The sequence below is a fragment of the Polyodon spathula genome, chromosome 9 (assembly GCF_017654505.1).
Source record: "Polyodon spathula isolate WHYD16114869_AA chromosome 9, ASM1765450v1, whole genome shotgun sequence".
Classification (NCBI taxonomy): domain Eukaryota; kingdom Metazoa; phylum Chordata; class Actinopteri; order Acipenseriformes; family Polyodontidae; genus Polyodon; species Polyodon spathula.
Genome location: NC_054542.1, coordinates 47,579,445 through 47,600,996, shown reverse-complemented (window position 1 = coordinate 47,600,996; position 21,552 = coordinate 47,579,445). Strand labels below are relative to the sequence as shown.

General features: G+C 39.8%; 3 protein-coding genes and 1 non-coding gene across 4 annotated transcripts; 2 read left to right on the top strand and 2 right to left on the bottom strand.

The window, feature by feature from the left end:
- The first annotated feature begins 93 nt into the window (after window positions 1-93).
- Window positions 94-3,782, top strand: LOC121320957 (kelch repeat and BTB domain-containing protein 7-like). The gene has a single exon (XM_041259801.1). It carries the CDS (start codon window positions 510-512, stop codon window positions 2,397-2,399), a length of 1,890 nt encoding a protein of 629 aa, XP_041115735.1. The 5' UTR covers window positions 94-509; the 3' UTR covers window positions 2,400-3,782.
- A 1,041-nt stretch (window positions 3,783-4,823) lies between these two features.
- wu:fc50b12 (uncharacterized protein LOC103911624 homolog) lies at window positions 4,824-8,372 on the bottom strand. Its single transcript, XM_041259802.1, has 4 exons — window positions 8,231-8,372; window positions 7,277-7,337; window positions 6,817-6,980; window positions 4,824-6,154 (listed from the first exon to the last, which is right to left on the bottom strand). The coding sequence occupies exons 2-4, from the start codon at window positions 7,295-7,297 to the stop codon at window positions 5,920-5,922; spliced, it is 420 nt and encodes a 139-aa protein (XP_041115736.1). The 5' UTR covers window positions 7,298-7,337; window positions 8,231-8,372; the 3' UTR covers window positions 4,824-5,919.
- Window positions 8,373-11,675: 3,303 nt separating this feature from the next.
- Window positions 11,676-19,636, bottom strand: wbp4 (WW domain binding protein 4). The gene is made up of 10 exons (XM_041259800.1): window positions 19,519-19,636; window positions 18,679-18,751; window positions 18,364-18,426; window positions 17,427-17,550; window positions 16,396-16,539; window positions 15,945-16,003; window positions 14,152-14,227; window positions 13,321-13,637; window positions 12,595-12,776; window positions 11,676-12,419 (listed from the first exon to the last, which is right to left on the bottom strand). Coding segments are annotated over exons 1-10 (1,239 nt in total). The 5' UTR covers window positions 19,521-19,636; the 3' UTR covers window positions 11,676-12,220.
- Window positions 19,637-19,818: 182 nt separating this feature from the next.
- trnae-uuc lies at window positions 19,819-19,890 on the top strand. The gene has a single exon. It is a non-coding gene; the product is annotated as a tRNA-Glu (tRNA).
- The last annotated feature ends 1,662 nt before the right edge of the window (window positions 19,891-21,552 follow it).

The following is a 21,552-nucleotide window of genomic DNA, read 5'->3' as shown; positions in this document are numbered from 1 at the left end:
CACGTGGGACAAATTCTGTCAACCAAACCCCTGTGCCGCGTCACTCAACAGCACAGCCAATCACAAGCTGACAGTATGGGGTGCGTGCGCTGCCCGTGCGAAGTGATGGATGTGATTGTGAAGCTTTGGCACTGCAGAGAGAAGCAGGTGACTGTGCTGTGAATGTCAGTGTACTTTCAATGTAAAAAAAATAATAATTACATTTGAAAACGGACATGTGTTACTTTAACGGCACACAGGAGTATGTTTATACTGTGTCTAATGTGCAAAAGAGTGTGTAGCTACATTACATTGGAGTATTACAGTCTGCGCTTGCTGGACAAACACTAGCGCAATCACCGTTAGATCCAGGTAGATTTTTTTTTTTATTTGTGATCACAAACAATTGCCAGTAGTACACCAGAGGGATTCTTGGATTGTGGCCCTCTGCATAGCAGTAAAACGTATTGGGATTAAATAACCCTGCCGAGACAGACCGGCGTTTTTTTTGTTTTTTTTTTTCGCAAAAGATGGCCTCTGTTTGTAGTTATTTCACTGGCCCGGAGGAGTTAGAGGACACGAATCACGCTCGCAGTTTACTCAAGGAGCTGAAGCTTTTCTATGACTGTAAGCTGCTGGTGGACGTGACGATTGAAGTGGAGTCCTCGGAGCTGTGTCAGCACGCCGCACCGGGGAACGGCAGCAGCAGCATCAGCGCCAACGGAACGGGGAAGCTGTTTTCCTGCAACCGGAACGTCCTGGCAGCAGCCAGCCCTTATTTCAAAAGCATGTTTACCGGCGGACTGTATGAAAGCAAGCAAAAGAAAGTGACTATTCACGACGTGGACGCAGAGTCGATGTCCCTTATCATTGACTACTGTTATACGGGGAAGGTAACGATCAGCGAGGGCAATGTCCAGAGACTCTATGCATCAGCTAACATGCTCCAGCTGGAATACGTAAGGCAAGCGTGCTCCAGCTTCATGGCTAGGAGGCTTGACCTTTCAAACTGTGCAGGGATCTTGAAGTTTGCAGACGCGTTTGACAATCATGATCTGAAGGGCAAGGCCCGGGCGTTCATTGCCCGGAACTTCCAGCACTTCTGCAAGAAAGGCAGGGAGCTTTGTGAGCTGAGCTTGAGCCAAGTGAAGGAAATCCTCGCGTTGGATACACTGGATGTGGACAGCGAGAGGAAAGTGTGCTCAGTAGCCATCCAGTGGATAGAGGCAAACATGACAGAAAAGGTGGGGAACGCATTGGAGGTGCTGAAGTGTATACGATGGCATCACTTTACTGAGAAAGAGAAGGTGTACATAGAAAGGCTCAAGTCTAAACCCTTCATAAAGAAACAGTGCCAGGAAATCCTGCAGGGTGTCACTGCAGCCACGTGCAGTGAGATCACTGCAAGTTCGGAAAACCCCACAGAGAGGATCGGGATGAGTGCCAAAGAAATGATCATATTCTTTGGACAGCCTAAGGAACCTTTTCTATGTTACGACCCCTATGCAGGAGAAATCTTTACCATGGCCTCCCCTTTGACTAACTTGGCCATTGACACCTTTGCAGTTTGTGTTTCACCTGAAAATGACCTGTATTTGGCCTCACAGCATTCTAAGCATCTCTGGATTTATAATGCAGCGCAAAACAACTGGACAGAGCTGGAACAAAGACTGCTGGACAGAACGGATATGGACATTGGGTACCTCAATGGGAACATCTACATCCTGGGCGGTCGCGATCCATTGACGAGTGCCAGGTTAAAAGAGGTGGAGTGCTATAATATTCAGAGGAATCAGTGGAGGCTTGTGGCTCCCCTGCCTCATTCCTTAGGTAAAATTGAAATTGTAACAGTGAACGATCATCTGTATGTTGTCAGCAACAAAAGGATGCTTTGCTTGGAGCCCGAAAGGAACCAGTGGCTCAACTGTGCCTCCCTGAAGCGGCCAGAGTTTCAGGAAGCCTGTGTGTTCCAGGAGCAGATTTTCTGTATCTGTGACATCCCTGTCATGAAAGTGTACAGCCCGGCCCGGGGAGAATGGAGAAGGATTGGGGACATTCCAGTTGATGGCAACACAAGCAACTACCAGATTGTCCGGCATGGCAACAAGCTGATGCTCATCACAACCACCCTCCCTACCCGGAATAAAAACAGGGTCACCATTCATGAATACAATCCCAGCAGCGACCAGTGGATTAACATGGGGACCATGCTTGGATTACTGCACTATGCCTTTTCGTACGGATTCATCTGTCTTACAGCACGCATTTACCCCACGTGTCTGGAGTCGGGGCAGAACTTTGTCACAGAGGAGGATGATGACCGCAGCGGGTCCAGTGCAGACTGGGACTTTGAAGGACTGAGTGACGCCGACTCTGAGTCTGGCAGCTCCAGCTCATTTTCAGAAGATGAAAACTGGTAGCACTCTCAGCATCCCCATACACACTATATTTAGAGTAATATAATATTTGTTTGACAGGTGTGCATCAGTAAGTTACAAATACTAAGTAATGTAGTGGGGGGGGGGCTGTATTTCATACTTTTACATTAGTTTATTCGGTTTCATTTTTATTACTGCTTGGCCCTTGAGATTTTAAAACCTTGAAACCAGCCATTACCAGTGCAGAAAGCTTAAAGTAAAGAGATGTGACTTGAGTAGCACTCAGACCTCAATGTGGTAGCATGCTGCACTCTGAGACACATCTTAACTGCTTGGTGTTTATTTTTTGGCATGGGGGACGGACAAAAAATGTCCTGATTCAATACAGAACACTTGTGCAGCTTAGCATGAGGTCCTAGCTGCTAACAGGAAGAATGAAACTAGCTGAGAAACGACAGCACATGGACAAGTGCCCCTGATTCAACTGGATTTAGATACCAGATGGAAAGGAGGTGTCCGGTGCTTTGTTCACACAGCTCTTTGTGTGACTCAGAACAAGTAGGAGTGAAGATAATGGACTTAAACCAAGGGGAATGTGTACCAGCCTTTAATATTTAACAACAGCTACACCAGGGAGGAATAAACTAAGGATACATGGGGGGGTGGATTTTTTGTATAGTTTTGTATGGAAGAAAGTGCTTCAGCATAGCCTACTTGCTTTGAAATTGTTACTTTGCCACAGCTCACAGCAGTTTGATAAAAGACCCTAATATTTTGATAAGGCTTACAAGAATTTTGTGACTGAAAAGTGCAAGCCATTTAGTGCTGTCAGTTAATAAACTGTTCTTGACATGTGTCTGATTCCTCCCGGTTATTTCTTTCGTGGTCCAGAGGGAGGCAGATGCAAGCATTTTCTATACAAGAGCATCAGACCGCAAAATACGGACCGGTGCACGTTTACACACTATATGAAAATAGTTCACTCCTGTGTGTGATTTACACAAGAAATTGTTCTTGCTCTAACCACTAGAACGATATTCAAGTGATTTACTGTATGATTGTCATCAAAACGATTGTGTCATTTCTCCGGTACTGTAGATATTTTTTTGCATACTGTTGCTTCTGACGAGGTTGATGGTAGTCATCATCTTGATTTCGGGGTCTGAGGGGGACAGTGCTGACAGCTTTGTCATTGTGACAAGTGACATATCAAAAGAGAAAAAGAATGCAGTGAGGTGAGCACTTTGAATATACTAAATTGAAAAAGTGTGGTATGTATGTACAATCAAGTAAAACCTTGACCAGGATGGAAGTATCTGTATATCGAGTCTGTTTTTATTGGTTTGTTCACAAGCACAAATCTGCGTTAGTTGTATTTTTGCTATACTGTATATATTAAACAATTGGCAACATCTTTACATCATGTCTGTTACAGCTGGTCATTGACAATCCTTATCCCAGTGTTATGATCTGATTTGTGTAATAATGATCATAGCAGATATCTAGCTCAGCTGGGAATTATAGTAATCCTGCAGTAGACGGTTGTAATCCTTCACCTGTGCCCCTAACAAAAAAAACATTAAACCGACTGCAAAGGTGTCATTATGTGCAGTTAACCACCAAACACCCAGGCCTGCATTTTCCACACTGAAGGCAAATTGTATGGAAAATGTATGGCATGGGCAATTTACACAAACGTACACATGATTTTGTTTTATTTTTTGCACTCTTGAATTTAGTGCAATGAACACAGAAAGTAAAAATTCCTAATGCATTTTGTCCAAAACATAATTAAAACTGAGAATTTCAAGGGAGGAGTCTTTACACCCTGATATGAACAGATAGAGTATATTCGTTTTGTTATGTGCATAATATCAGGGACACCCATCTGAACAGGGGACCCATGCAATCAAAATGCCTATAGGTATGTTTCGGTATATGTTCACAGTGTTATTTATGCCAGATTTCATCTTTGCTCCTTTCATTTTTTTTGAGTAGTGCACTTTACGTGCCCAGGTTGTAGCACTGAAGATGACTGGGCTTGATTTGAAAATACAAAGTTATGTAGCTTTTGTGCCCAGAGTAACCTGCCTCGTGAACACCTCTTTGTACCTCTCAAACACAGCCATGCTTTGTATTAAATAGGAGTATTGAAATGATGTCACTGCGAACTCTTGATGAGTGAAAGAACGATTTGAAGCAGTTTATTTAATATTTGTTTAAAATATGTTAGTAGGGTTTTGTTCCTGATTTACTTAAAACAGAAAAAAAAACCAGAAATCACTCTTGTTTAATCACATTTGGTAGGAAGTTCTGCCGCCACTGTTCTTGATTACAGCTCTGCACTTGTATTTATTTAAATTAGCAGAGGTGTGCAAGACCGACGGGTGCACAGTGGCCAGCCCATTGTTCACGGAGTCTTGCTTGTTTTTCATGCTGGTTTCTGGCCTCACATGTTCTGCCGTTGCTTTGGTAACATGCTGAAATCTACAGATATGGGAATCAGCTAGTTTGGGTTTGATCCAGAGTTAACAAACAACCCTGCTTTGGTGGGCTGTGAATGTGTGTAAAGCACATGCCATTGAACAGAAAACACAGGCTTCTGCTGTCCTGCTGAAGTTCAACAAAAATAAGCTCTTGGATCTAACTTTCCCTTGGACATTTAATGACTTTAATGGCAATTGGCTAACCAATAATTAAGTTGACACTACAGTATAACAATATCAGAAAAACGACAAAGGGTTAAGAGATGTACAGTATTAATACCTTATTCTGTATTTATTAATAGTGAAATTGCAATGTTATATTTAACCACCAGATGGTGCCAAAAATGCCTCTTTCAACAGTCCCAGTTTAAACAGAACTTTGGTTTAACTTGCAACCCCAAAGGAAAGGAGGAACCTCAGCCTGCACAGTGTCTTTCAACACCATGGTGGGGCATGAGGAGTGCCCTAAATCAGCCACCAGCAGCACCAGTATTGTTATTAGTGCAAACCTACATGGAAAAGGCCAGGAACACTAAACACATTACTTATTATTTCAACAGTGCAGTGTGATTAGCACATTATTTACATTACTTGAATTTTCAAAAGCATCTGTTGTGTATATGAATTATGTTATTAGCTAGTTAAGTAAGTCATGCCTTATCAGTGAAGCACAGAACTGTGTGCTTTCTCTCATTGCCAATAGACCCTTCTTTATATTGCTTTTTTTTGTCTCCAATACAAACTGTAGAATAATGGTAAATTGTGTGGTGTTTTTGTGAGTGGTTCTATTAGATAAAAAATAATAATAAAAAAAAAATCCCATAATTTGCTTGTAGCCTATAAGACAGATTCAAACCTATTAGCTTTGCTACTTTTAAACATTTTCTCCAATGCTAAATCATTGACTTTTTTTAATTGTTAACATCAATAACAGTTAAAAAGGGTGCTCTTCTTATTAAAGACAAAGGGGTCTAATCCATTGATCTATGGCAAAGCGGTAGCAGATATATTGCAGAATGTGGTGACAGCTGACACACTGGGACTCTACACATGGCCAGGGTAGGAGTGCTGATGGTCTAAGTGTGCTTGCGGCTCAGCTCGTTGATCCTCTTGAGCCCCTCCCTGTTGTTGATGGTTTTGTGCACAGTGATGAGGAAGGGGAATGCTGAGGGGAGCTCCACTCTGTTACTGAGTTTCTGGTGGCCCCAGTGCAGGCATCGCAGTTTATCAGCCAGGTCCTTCCGGCCGGCCCGCTCCAGAGCATCCTGCAGAAGTTTGGTTTTGTTCAGTTTGTTCCACGATCTCTCATACCTGGGGGGGGTGGGGTGAAAAGAAAAATGAAATGGAACTGAAACTAAACTATTTCTGGTAGGCGGTTGCCAGGGAGTAAGGCGTGGCGCACGCTATCAGCAGGCTACACACATGTTTTCATTGTATCAGCAACAAAAAACAAAAAAACAGCCTTCTCTAATACTGGTGCAAGTGAAGGGAATACTGTAGTTTAAAAGAACTTAATATACACCCAACACAGAAGGAAGTGCAGCGTGTACAATATGTTAAATATTAAAAGCCTTCTAAATCCGCATTTCAAATGGACCACACTATTTTTTTTTGTTTTTCAGTTTGGCAGGTTAACCATTTTAAAATACATTTCAGTATTCGGTACTCTTGTGTTCTCTTTACTGAGATAACGTGAGTTTACACACACACACACACACATATATATGTATTTTATTCCCAATAATTTGTTTTTATGTGCTACTGCAAACCCTTCTATCTTCATTTCAGTGATGATGTTCACTGAGATGCTTTCACTTATTCATTATGATATGTATACAGTCTTTTCCCAGAAGGTGCTACGTTTTGCAGGAACGTTTTACAGAAAGTAAGAGATCGACGTCAAAGGATAAGTAAAGAAACTGTCAGTATTTGTGTCCAGTGGTAAAGAATGAGTGATTCCAGCAGCACAGTACCAGTATTCCAGCATCTTCTGAGCCTGGCCTTTCTTCTCATGTGCACCAGCATGGAACTGCCTCACTTCTGCCCTGGTGAGACCCAGCTCATAAGCAATGATGGTCCATTCGAACCCCAGCTGCTTGGCAATATCTTGTATAGATTTGAGATTAATGACTGCATCCTATGGTACAAAAATGACACACATCATTTGAAATACATATTTTTTTATAAACATAATGTTGGTTTCTATATACAATAACGATATTCTGGGGAGTTTAGTAAGTAAAAGCTATTCATTTAATTACGCTGAAGTACCTTAACAACAGCGTCCCTCCTGTCATGAACACAAGCAATGCTGAGCCCCTGTTCAGATCTCTAACCACAGCGTAAACTTTAACTCCCAGCTGATTTTTTATTTTTATTTTGTGGAGTAAATTAATCCAGAATATATTTTACTGTTTATAATGGCTTACCTACCTCTTGTGCTTTGTTTGGCATTTCAAAAAAAATCTCCAAATTATTACTGTTTCTGGATTTGCTGTTGAAAAAAAATAAATAAATAAATAGTAGTTCATGCAGAATTGCAGATCTGGTACTTATTTAAATCCTAGAACTACAGATCACCTGTATAAAGACACCATGTGCGCTGGAGTATGATAGGGTGCAGGGAGTTGGGTATAAAGCATCAGTCCTAATCTGGATTTGCAATACACTAACGTTTATTTCAAAAATGCCCCCCGCAATGTATCCTATAGTTCTTGATGCATCAGATTTAGCCATGTGATATTGCATTTGAAGGGAGACTTGATAATAATGATTTATTACCATGGTTGTTAATTTTTTGTAAATGTGATTGTAGTCTAAGGCAATGGTTTTCAAGCTTCTCATCTCCTGTACCAATGTTTCCAACAGGGACCACCAGGTGTACCAGTAGCGATGTGCAATCTTAAACGGCTGTTGTAAAACACAGACCTACCCCAGAACAACTTGTTTTCACACTGAAAATGTGACGGCATCATCTCATTATTTGAAAAGAGGAGTTCACCACAATTAACAGCACAGAATGGCTGCTTTGGTTCCCTATTGGTAACTTTGAAAGTTCACAACAAATACCTCTCATCATAATTTCTCATTTCTCATTGGTACAAAAAGATTGATACATTTGAGGGAGTATTGTGGTTGAGGAATCATATCGTCATAAAGAACACCTGCCAGTGTGCACCAGTTGCAAGCCTGTCACGCACCAGTACTGGTACGCGTACCACAGATTGAAAACACTACTCTAAGGTGTTTGTCATTGTGGTCCCTGCAAGGGATTCCCTGGGGCTGTGTATAATGATCACAGCTAGGTAGAATTTCAACCCCTTAACCAGGAACTGCATTCAGCTATATTCAACTAGCAAAAGCATATTGAAATGTCAGCATACTCACAGATGAGGAGCTACTCAGCAAGCACAGCTGGGAAGAATACTGGAAGAAATGCGAAAAGGGAAAGCTGCCGTTATATAAACTCACTGTCACCATGCTGTAACTACAACAAATATCCACTCTGTTAACAATTAAGAACATTCATTAAAGTTGCAAGCTACTTTTACATACCCTGTCATGCATGGGTGGCAGAGGCGTACAGCTCCCTAGAAACTGACTTCATGTACTAATGCCGGTTGACCCCAACAAAACAAAACTCAAGTCAATCAGGGATCTTTCTTGCTGTAGCCGTCCTCACATTTATTTCACTTAGGGATGTGCATAACAAATGAAACATGAAGACTACACATTAAAAAAGCTGAGATGGTGTACAATCACTCTGGTTCTGGGGCAGGGAAATGTATTCTGTCTGGAAGTCATAATGTAGCCTGTGTACAATCTCTTTTTTTATGGTCTTTAAAGCTGAGCATGTGTGACACAAACAGACCTTGTTCTAGGTTATTCTAGCATGCGTTTAAACAAGGTGGCGCCAGTAGTGTGTTCCCATTGAAGTGTGTGACTGTGAGGTCAGAGGAACCTAAAGCTTTTATATCACCCAGTTGCTGTGGAAGGATTTGAAATAAGAGTGTTCTATTGAATAACACTGAGCACACAATGACACTCTCGGTCAAACTTTTAAATGCTTGTGCTTATAATAACCCCAGTACAGTTCAATGTAACACATAGAGGGGTGCATTTCTATTAAGACCCAAGCTGCAGCAGAAGCTGGCCCAGTTTTATGCAAGCTTTGATTTATCCATTTTTGTTAAGCTGAGCATTTAGCTGAGACACTGGAGTTCATCTCTTCCTCTTCAATGACAACTGCTGCAGGATCTTCGCTATCCACAGAACACATGGGATTCTGATAGCTTGTCTTCAGTGTGCTGTGTGTGACAGCACTCCACACAGTACACGGAACACGTAACCCATAACAGAAGTCGTCTGTGGTCTTAAATGACATGAACATAAACCCCAGTTTCACATTGCTTGTGTACCAGGAGTGTCTTTCCTCATCACGCTTGGGACCTTCAATTAAATACCAATCAATGTCCTTTACAACAAGCAGCTGTCTGGACAGCTCACAAGACTGTTGAATGAAAAAATCAGCCTATGCTGTGTATTTTTTTTAATACTTCTTTTTAGAATCTTTTTTAGAATTTAAAATCTAATGCTTAAAGCTGAAGTGGAACTCTGACTACAACAGTTCCTGGGAAATGTTTCCATAGCAACTGTTGCCAGGAATATAAATAATTGCTGATACTGGCAGGTTTGATTTATCTATTGTGAGGTCATAGCTATATAGGGCTACATCTTACTAAATTCTGGTGCTTTGTTTTGTTTTTTGGATTGGCTGAAAATTAAAATAGGCGTATGACGGCTTCAAGGAAAATGACACATTTGCTGAGATTTTACTCAACTTCTGGAAGGATGCAAGTAAAAAAACCCTGTAAGTGACTAGACTAGAATAGACAACCCAGTAGAGTCTTCTTTAAAATATCTTAAACTAACATGGAAATATTCAGTAGATCACTGTAAATGTGGACAGCTGTATAGGGTAAATATTTGTAATTATATGGTATATCTATAGGCTATAAAATTCTATGCATGTATATCCTATTTGTCATTTAATATCAATTACATCATTTAACTTTAGAAATATATATTATGAACTTTATTTGTGTGTATTGACTGAAAATAAATATGCATACTGTAGGTCCTCTTGCTAATACATTCTGTTAATGAGTTTGAGACTACTGGGCACAAAGCACCATCCGTATTGTGGAACGCGTGCTCCTGTTAACCAATGTGTGGAACTAGCGCTATGTCACTTTATCTTTACCTTTCAGCTTGACTTTTAAACCCCCGGATTCTCACCTCCGAAGCTGACTCCAGCAGCCCTGCATAGAGGAATCTATTCTACATCTCATTCGTTGGTTTGTTTTGCTGGTAGTGTATTTTATGTAACTGTTGAGAATACTCAGCCATTGTATCACAGACCCTAGTTTTGCTCCATGGGCTTTGATGGCTTTGACATATAAAGCCTCTTATGGTTCAAATGCAGTAAAAGTCAGTTGTTGTTGAAACTCATATAAAGGTGTCATTTCAAAAGACGTGACAGGCTGGGCAGACCTGCACAACCCCATTTGATAAAATTGTCCTTCCCTGAAAAAGGTTAACATGCATTTCTTTCACAGTAAAATAGTAATTCTCTTCTAATCCTCACTTCACCCGCCCCGCTTTATTGATTAATAGGCATCTAATTTGCTTCGCTCCGACCATGCCAGATATACTGATAGAGTAGCAGAGATCCAAATAGACCCAAGACCAAACATACACCAGGACAAGGTGAGTCAGAGATTCAGACAGTACATCCTTTTAAATTTCATATTTTAAAATGGTATTCTGTAGCACTCTTCTAAGATTTTATCTGATGCAATGATCTGGCTCAGGAGAACCTAATGTCAAGCTGTGCTTCTGGTTAATGAATCGGACCAGTCATACGAACCATTTGAGCTGGCTGTTGTCTGTGGACAATACATATACATTTAATCATTGTGCAACAATGTCCAGGTCCAGATAATACATTGACATTGCATTTTTCATGCTACTTTCCAGACAAGAAGAGGGATGCATGAACTAACACCTTAGCTGCAGAGGATGCTTAAGAAAGGATGCTTCCTACACTGAGCTCGGTGTAATGTTTCAATTGTCATAGCAAGAAGTTCCAATAAAAAAAAAAAAAAAAAAAAAAAAAGAGTTGCTGTCAAATAATGACATTTATCATAGTTTGAACCTTGTTCCCTTTAATCTCTTTTTTTAATGTTTTCTGTATAAATTACTTATTTTTCTAATTTCTAAACAGTAATCCAAAGCTGTCTTCACAGACTGCATATATGCTTGACTGGATCGTTCTTGTTTTCAACATGTTTCTTATTTGTTTGTCCATCCACCTACATTATTTACACTACTTCAAAAGCACTACGGTCATTCTCTTGTGTTCCGAGAGCCTGCTTTATTCTAGAAAACCTTCAGTCTGAGGAGAGGGTTAAAAAACGTATTTAAAAGTGAACAATGCCAAAACTCTCAAGTGGGATTATCTTGCTAATTATATCAATGTTGAGGATTCATAATAGAATGGAAAGGATATAACACATCAGCACATTTTGCATTTTGTTGGGGCTTTTGAAATACTAATAAAACAAATATTATTTTCTCATATTTTGCAACCTACAATATATGCTTTTATGGCTTCATTTGTCAAACTATGACCTTGTACTAACTTCTCATGAGATGGTCAAGGTGGACACTACAGTACAGTATTGTGACAGAACAGAAGAATGGAAGGCACTGTTCAGTCATATCTTCAGTGTACAGATCCTCTTAATATAAAATTGCACTTAAACAAAAACATAGAACAGATTTTTTAATTATTTTGCGGCTGTGAATTCATACATTTGGTGCCTGTATCAAATTCTTTCACAGATGCATATAAAATTTACAGACTCCATAAACAATACACAATCCCAAAATCTGGAAAAAAAAAAAGGATCCAGTAGAGAAAGATTTATTTTTTCCTTCCAGACAGTGAACATTTATATACTGGATAGTTTCACTTGATCATGTCAAGTAAGCAAGTGAAGCATACCAACAAGAAAAAAAACAGACTAAACCTGTGGGTATTTTTATTTTAAAACTGTAAATAATAAAATAAAATAAAAGATTCTTCTGTTGCAGCCCTCAAGCACCACATCACAAAACCACCTAATTAAGCAAATACACATTTATATTTACAGATCCCACGGAAATGTAAGGAACTCATACAGCAGACCAGCTGTTTACTGCTCAAGCTGATGTGCACACTTTTATTTTTTTCTTAAAACAGAAAGCTTCTCTCCATGCAGTTAAAACTGTCGGCACCCTTCCTGCTCAAGTCTCTAGTTTGATGAAAGGAGATTACTCATCCGTTCGGCGCTGCCTGAGGTTTCTAGATTTGCCGTTTTCGAGCTTTCTCTTTTTGAAGGCCACTGCTTCCCCTGTCTCCTCTCCCAGGGAGGTGATGGTTCTCTCTTTAAACTTCACTTTGGGCTCCTGAGGAATGTCGGGCCCTGATGGACAGGATTCCACTTGAGGCAACTGCATGTCCACTTGCTTACTGTGGGGAATAGAGAGAAAGACTGTTCAGGGAAACGATTGCTGTACTGCCTAACGAGGATACTACATCACGGTGGTGTAACGAGTCACCAAGCCCGCTGCACACTCATTAGCAGACCTCAGACTGGCATGCTGGTTGCTACACTGCAGGCTATGCCATCAGTCAGTTAACTCACTATGGGTCCTCCTCCTCCTGGATTTGTTCCCAGACTCCGTACGGATTGCTCTTCTGCTTTCTCTTGACCTTGCTCTCCTCCTCTGCCTCAGGGGAGAAGGTCTCTTCCTTGGTTTCCTCCTTTTCCTTGGATTTGCTGTTCTCCTCAGAGAGATTGCTTTTCTCTTCAGTCTGACTTTTCCACTAAAATGAATAGAATGTATGCACAGATTACATATTACACAATCACTCACAGGACTGTGTCACAAATGATGTGATAAACATTCATTATATGAGAAGCAATACAATAAATAGGACCTAGCATTATTGTATTAAGAGGGCAGCCAGCAGTAACATCTTTAGTAATAATGTTTATTTTAGCCTGAAAAGTACCCAGCTGATTGTCTAATCTGTCATGAATCAACCGACATGAACTCTCCTCACTCAGAATCTAACGTGAAATACTGTACTACTATTATGGCTTCCGGTAGACTTTTGCAATATAATTTTGTAGTTTCTTTGATTACATGTTAAATAAAATATCCAGATTAAGTTCATTTTTTTTTTTTTTCCTAAAATTGTAGATGATCCAAAACCTTTTTGCCACAGCTGTATATACAGGTTTGGCAAATTTACCAAAACAGATTGGCAATTTAATAGTTTTGTATTGTCAGGTCAATACTGCCTTTCAGTGTCTGCATTTCCAAGCAGAAATTCTACTTCGACACTGAACCATGAAGCTGCTTACTCTGAAGCTGATCTTGTGCTTCTGTGCTTCTCCCAGCGCTGCAGGTTCTGCCCCGCCCCCCTCCTCAGTGTTCTGAGCTGCAGGCTCTGCCCCGCCTCCCTCATCAGTGTTCTGAGCTGCAGACTCTGCCCCGCCCTCTTCCTCAGTGTTCTGAGCTGCAGGCTCTGCCCCGCCCCCCTCTTCAGTACTGTGCTCTGCTGATTCAGAGTCTGGCTCCAGGGAGGGAGGCTCCACACTCTCTGCACTGTCCCCACTGGCTTCATCCTGGGCTACACCAGGCGGAGTGACCGAGTCCTCAGGATTCTCCCACTTTGACTCTGTGAAAAACAAAGGGATTAGAATACTTCTGCCTTTAAATCATGAGAGAATCTAATAACTTGTCAAACTGAAAATTGTGGCACTTCTGGAATGTTTATTGAGTCTGTTATACTAACAGGACACAAACAGGCTATGTACATGTCTCATTTATTCCCAGCCTCCACACTGATTATTACTTTGCTACTGTTTAGTTTATTAGTTGATGCTTGTACCTGAACACTTCACTTCACGATAGAGGTGTGGTTACATTGATTAAGGAACTGGCAGTAAAACGAATATTCTTGGATTCAGATTGTTACCTGCCATCAGATCGAACTCCAGATGTTTTGGAATACAGAATGTTCAAAGGTGGCAAGACTGCAAAGTGTCCACATCAAATATTAACAGCCATGTACAAATAAACAACAACCTGCTGTTGTAATTACACCAAAGAGCTTTGGGTTCATACATCGAATTCCCAAAGTGACTGTTATTATCTCCTTCTTGAACCGGGTTCAGCTGTCTGGTACCTACCTCCCGTTACTGTGTTATAATAGTAGGTGTAACCCTCTGCACTGACAGCTTCAACCCAGGGGCTGCTTGCTGATTTCTAAAGAGAGAATGTCATCTTCATTAATGGATTTATTAACCACCAAAAGAGTGATTTAAATCATTAATAGAACAGGGCAATGTATTTTTCATTGCTTATTTGTTAAAGAATTTACAAATAATCACTCTTTCTACACCTATCTACAGCTATGGCCACAAGTTTTGCATCAACCTATAGAATGAACTTATTTTGCTTCATAAAGTCGAATGAAACCTGCTGAATAATGTTATATTAACATATTGAATTACAAACTGCTTTGTAGTTTTCCATATACTTAATGAAAGACTGAAAAATGTAACATTTAAAAATCTAACATGAAATACTGTAATATTGTGGCTTCCGGTAGACTTTCATGATATTATTTGGTAGTTTCCTTGATTACATAATGTTTTTAATGATGTCTCAATCATAAAATTCTATGTGATGCAAAACTTTTGACTATAGCTGTAGATCTATAGAGGGACGACGACACACAGCGGTGTTATCCCAGTCACTACTCATTGTCTGAGGTTCTGAACTGTACCTTTGACTCACTGTTTGAGGTTCTGAACTGTATCTTTGACTCCCTGTCTGAGGTTCTGAACTGTACCTTTGACTCACTGTTTGAGGTTCTGAACTGTACCTTTGACTCACTGTTTGAGGTTCTGAACTGTACCTTTGACTCACTGTTTGAGGTTCTGAACTGTACCTTTGACTCACTGTTTGAGGTTCTGAACTGTACCTTTGACTCACTGTTTGAGGTTCTGAACTGTACCTTTGACTCACTGTTTGAGGTTCCCAACTGTACCTTTTGCTTGTACAGGTTTCCTATTTCCGTTCTCCTGCACTAACAACAAAAACATTCACCCTGGATAAAAAAAAAATGCAACCCCCCCCTGCTTCATACACATGCAAGGTGCTGTACAGCAGGGAATCATTGGGTCACCTCTCCCTCTACTTCATACACATGCAAGGTGCTGTACAGCAGGGAATCATTGTGTCACCTCTTTGCTTCATACACATGCAAGGTGCTGTACAGCAGGGAATCATTGGGTCACCTCTCCCTCTACTTCATACACATGCAAGGTGCTGTACAGCAGGGAATCATTGGGTCACCTCTCCCTCTACTTCATACACATGCAAGGTGCTGTACAGCAGGGAATCATTGGGTCACCTCTTTGCTTCATACACATGCAAGGTGCTGTACAGCAGGGAATCATTGGGTCACCTCTCCCTCTGCTTCATACACATGCAAGGTGCTGTACAGCAGGGAATCATTGGGTCACCTCTCTGCTTCATACACATGCAAGGTGCTGTACAGCAGGGAATCATTGGGTCACCTCTCCCTCTACTTCATACACATGCAAGGTGAAGTACAGCAGGGAATCATTGGGTCACCTCTCCCTCTGCTTCATACACATGCAAGGTGCTGTACAGCAGGGAATCATTGGGTCACCTCTCTGCTTCATACACATGCAAGGTGCTGTACAGCAGGGAACCACTGGGTCACCTCTCCCTCTACTTCATACACATGCAAGGTGCTGTACAGCAGGGAATCATTGGGTCACCTCTTTGCTTCATACACATGCAAGGTGCTGTACAGCAGGGAATCATTGGGTCACCTCTCCCTCTACTTCATACACATGCAAGGCGCTGTACAGCAGGGAATCATTGGGTCACCTCTCCCTCTGCTTCATCCACATGCAAGGTGCTGTACAGCTGGGAATCATTAGGTCACCTGTTCAGTTTCTCTAGAAGATCTTTCCTGAAACCCATCAGGTTTGTCCCATCGTGATTCTACAATTGAGAGAAACAGTAAGTTCTATATTACAGTTTGACAGGTCAACTAATGCAACATCAGCAGCAGCAGCAATGTGTTTCGATCGGGTTCTACTTTTTAAAAAGCAATCAATATAAAGCATATTTTTCAAAGTGATTTCTCCACTGTTTCTCCCGTTTTCTAAAATGGAGAACATTCCATATTAATGTCACCAAATAACAAACAAAAAAAGAACGCTGCTTAAGATCTTCAATTATATGACGTTTTGGTATAGAGTTGTAGAAACATAAGTGTTTTTTTCTCCTTTTTAAAAATAGGGGCCAAGTAAATGCAAATCCAGTCATAGAACTGTAAGTCCACTGAGCATAATCAACATTGAATAGACAGCTAGTTAAACAGGACAGCCTACCTCCAGTTGCTGTGTTGTAGTAGTATGTGTTGAAATCTTCAGTGACTCCCTCCACCCAGACGCCTGCTCCCTCAGTGTCTACTGCTGAAACTTTCTTTCTTGCCTTTTGTCTTGGAATTGCTGTAGATGATGGCGTGGATGATGCTAAAATAGAATTTACAATAAAAAGAGATTCATCCACAACAGAAAGTGCTTAAGGTAAAGTGGACGACAAAACAGCTGAAATTCCCATGGAAATATTTATAAACGGACGAACAGGGCCTGTTTCTGAAGATACAACCATTTTTTTTTTAATAAATTGAGTTATTTGTGTTACATTGTGACGACTGCAAGAAAGAGTAAACCAACCAGTCAGCCTTTAGAATATATTTAAGAACTATTTAAAAAATGTTGAAGAACATACCACTGATATATGGACCCGGTAAAGGAATGCATTTCTTGTTAACACTGAGGGGTGATCTGTAACAGCTTTAAGTGCTATTACTTACTGGTTGAATAAACTGTTGTTATAAGTAGATGTTAACAGATAATGGGATAAATTCAACAGATCTGAACAATGGTTGATCTACATTCAGATCATTTAAGTGTGTTTCTTGAGCATGTGTTTGTATTATATTTTGATGTAAATAACCCGACAGGGCTGGATATTAAATAATGTTTTAAAATGCAACAGTATCCTGCTGTTAACATCTATTGACTAGACTTCAGTATCATGGTAGTTACATACATGTTTGCAAAATCACTTAAACTACAAGGGTAGTAACACCTAACGTATTTTAAAAGGTTAAAAAAAAAAAAAAAACACAAGAAACTTCACAAAAAGGATCAATGCCACTAAATGTTTTAAATACATATTCTTCATGCTGTAAATACACAATTTGAGCCATCGGTATGATTATTAGGGTTTGTTTTTTACGTGAAATCAACACATCACAATATACTTTCCAATATTTCAATACAAGGTAAAGTTTTTAACAACTACCCGTGTCCTTGAATTTAATAAGCCAGCACTGTAACCCGAGTGTGTTTACCTGAATCAGCTCCTAATCTCTTCAGATCTTCCTGATAAGCTTTCAGAGCCGCCTCCTCCATCGCTGCGAACTCTTTTGACATGCGATCCTCCTGCTTAGCTTTGTCCATGCTCTTCTTCTTAATCTGCACACACAGGTTATAATGTCATGTGCATGAAGTGTGTGTGTGTGTGTGAGAGAGAGTGCCTGCTTATTTATAAAAACAGGCACATTTACAAACTTGTGACCTTATCTCTTCTGAAGTACATGACCACATAACAAAAATCAAGCATGATACTTAAATTCTGGATATAGGGTAAATAAAATGGTTGTTTTGTGCAACAGTGCCATCTACAGTAAGGCCAGTTTTTACATGAAAAAAAAAAATAAACGGACAGGTACCAGGCATACTGAGCCAAACTGACTGCCAGAACAATACTTATGTACAGTAATTACATATCGATGCAGTAAAATAAATGTTTGACCAAATTATTTTTGTTTGTTGAAATTGTGGATGTGTTACACTCCCATCATGTATGTGTAGTTCTTCCCTTTGGCATATTGAACAATAGGGTTAGGAGTTCTTCCCTTTGGCAGAGTACACATTAAGATTTGGCACATAATTAGGGGCACTTACCACTACAGAAAACCGTGGTTACACCTTAGCTTTGAAATATTGTGTAGGACAAGAGAGGTTCAGTGATAATTAAATAGCTAACCCATGTATTTGAATTATTTGAACAAGTATCTGTACAATTGAACCTGCTCCTTAGGTTAGCAGACACATTGGAAGTGTCACCATTTCTATCAGTGCTGACTAGAACAAAAAACAGGCTGCAGATCTTCTCACTACAATCGAATTCATTGCACAACACAGACAGAATACCAGCACAAACTGATCATCCTGGTGCCCATATTCACCAGAAATAAAACAAAGGACTTGAAAGATTAAACATACCTCACTGATCTTGGCGTGAACATTCTCCTTGTGGTTCTTGCCTCGTTCGTGAAATTCAATACTCTTTAAAAAACAACAACAATATAAACAGGAATAAACAGTACAAACAAAGCAATGTGAACAGCAACTTATAACAGCACATTTTCTACATACTGGTCTGGTAATGGTCAGGAACACAACATTAAAAAGCACCTGTTACACAGTGCTAGCCTTAAATAATAATAATGAAGATAACTCATGTCCTGATTTCATTGACACTGCATACTTCACTTTGCATTATTTACAAGGGTCAATTAATACAATGGACATTCTTACAGGCTTGTTGTCTGCTATCCAGCACTTGCAGTACTGGCAGAATTTCTTTGGCTGTGATTTCCAGTAGTCTGTCCTGTAAAACAGCAGTGATGAGGTGTCAGTTTAATCGTAAGGGTACTGACAGCCAGGACAACTGTGGCACTATCCAACCATATATTGTTTTCAATAAGTTGGCATCAGGTTAAGTATAAAACGTTACATGAACATTGAGACACATTTAACGTTAACAACAACAGTAATAATACAAGTACATATTCTTCTTGAACGTATATTTCTCTCTTCGATGTCGGTCCCTGTAATCGATTTTCGTTCTAGGGTAGTGCTACAGGTATTAAAAAGATGCTCAGAAAGTACTTGCGCAAGGAGCATTACGACAGAAAAGCACGATTGACAACACGAGGTATACTGAAGACAGAACTACCCAGCTATAAACAGTTTATAAACTTAATTCAGTCACCACCGTATCTGAATATCTGAAAGGGCTTCCAAATGTCCTTGAACCACACACTCCAGCTGGTCACACTGATGATACTAGTTATGAAACAGCAGCCTGGTATGTTCAATCCATTTGATTTTGTGTAATGCTCTTCACTAGATTAAATCACAATGCGATGTAGTTACATTTCGAGTATTCAGGTTTGGGTGATATTCAGTTGAAACAATGACACTACATACAAGTAAACATTATTAAATGTGCATTTGTAAATGCGAGAACATTTATATATCATCATACAGCATTACTAGACTACTGCTCACAAGACTGACTTGGTCAGCAAAACCAAATCGAACTAAACTAGAAAAACCAGAGACTAGGCGACCCTATCGGTACATTGTACTTACATCTTCACCGGGCAGGTTTATGCAGATTCGCAGGATTACCAAAGTCTTTCAAGATGTTTATAAACACTAACTAGTAACACCGCTTTCACATTTCAACCACACTCCTCCATCACGCTGGATCTGTAGTACGGAACATACCAAGGGACAAAATAGTACCGTACAACGGCCGTTGTTGTTAATTATCGTTATATGTTGAGTCTATTTAATGTCGTTTGTTTATGTATTTAAATTTATTATTACAATTGTTTAATTATTTTAAAAAGTCGAATAACCTGCATTTGTAGTTATTATGTTATAGACTCCCATATGGTCTAGCGGTTAGGATTCCTGGTTTTCACCCAGGCGGCCCGGGTTCGACTCCCGGTATGGGAAGTGACATATTTTTGTTTGCTTTTTATAATAATAATTTAAGTATATTATTATTATTATTATTATTATTAAATGTATATTTAAATAATACCGTGAACATTCATTGTTGCCAGTTTATCTAACTGACATTTCACCTTACCAGTTATCTTTAAAAAAAAAAAAAAAAAAAAAAAAAATAGCGCTCCCTCAGCACATTATCATTTTAGCACATTTGAAATTTCACAGAGAAATCAGTCTCACATATAAACATACAATTATGTTTCATAACTGTATTTCTAAAAACTATTCTTCAGCTGCCTGTTCTTACGTTTCTGCAGTGGTGAAGGTGTATAACGGTGCTGTCTGCTTTCCTGTCACAGAACGAACTGCTTGTTCAGTGCCTGCTGAACATGCCAGCAATGTGACCGTCAGCATGAAATTCATTATCAACATGTACTTAACAAACCCGTTTTCATGATCATATAATTGGGTTGTAAATAAAATGTAACAAACTAGCTTTTTATCTTAGTTTGTCTAATTTTACAATTATAAAAAAAACCCCCACAGTTTATGTCTCTTTTAAATGTCAATGTTATACAATGTTTGTATTGGACTGTTCTTAATGTAATGGTCTGTGTGTGAGAACTGCTTTGGTATCCTTGTGATGAAAGGCGCTATAGGATTGTTGTTGTTGTTGTGTAGCTACAGTGCAGTTAATATACCTGTATCTTTTACATGTACTCTATTATAACCTCTTAATTACACAAATATGAACTCTAAAGACATTTAAGACAATCTCGTGTTGATTAAGGTCCAGCAGCGAGCACTAGGTCCAGTGGACTGCAGCCTGGGACAGTATGCAGCAATCATAATGATTGATTAATGAGGAACTTTTAGGGTGTATGCCATATGCCCCCCTAGCACTGAAGGGGTTAAGTGGAGGATTCCAGCAGGCATTCACTTGGATCTATGAAAGCTACCTACAGTACCTACCCCTGTCACACATCTACCGATGGACTTGCCATCCATCCAGCTATCTTCTTTCTTTAATATACACTGCAGATTGCTGCAATAAAGTATTCTGTTTCTCTTTGAAAGATTACTGAAAAACCTAAACTTGGTTTCATCTATTGTTCCCTAATCTAATTTCCATATGATAACACATACACTCAATAACCTGTGCTAAAGGGGTTCTCTAGATAAACGAAACAGAAGTGTGCCATACAGTGCCGATAGCCGACTCCACACCCACTAGATGAAGATGTATTCAACAACTTAAGCAGAAAAGGGTTCTTTGCAAGTTTCATCACACTTGGACAAGCGGTTCTCTAGATTTACAGTACAGTATATACAAATGTGAGCCTAGATTACGATTGTCAAGAACTTGTTCTGGAGAATATCCTTGCAAGTTTCAACACAATCGGACAAGCATTCTCAAGAAGATACATTACATGCGGAACTCTAAAATAACATATAATACTGTTCTTTAGTATGCTTCATCATAATTGGACAAGCAGTTCTCTAGATGCTTCACTATGTCTCCCATGGGGGATATAAATGAATGGAAACCATGCACTTCTGTTATCAGTAGGCCCACAGGCACAGTTTTTCAAGAATTCCTGTTACTTTATAAGCTAAATTGATTTTTCTCTATAGGCTTAGATCCACTGTACTACATTCTCTTGA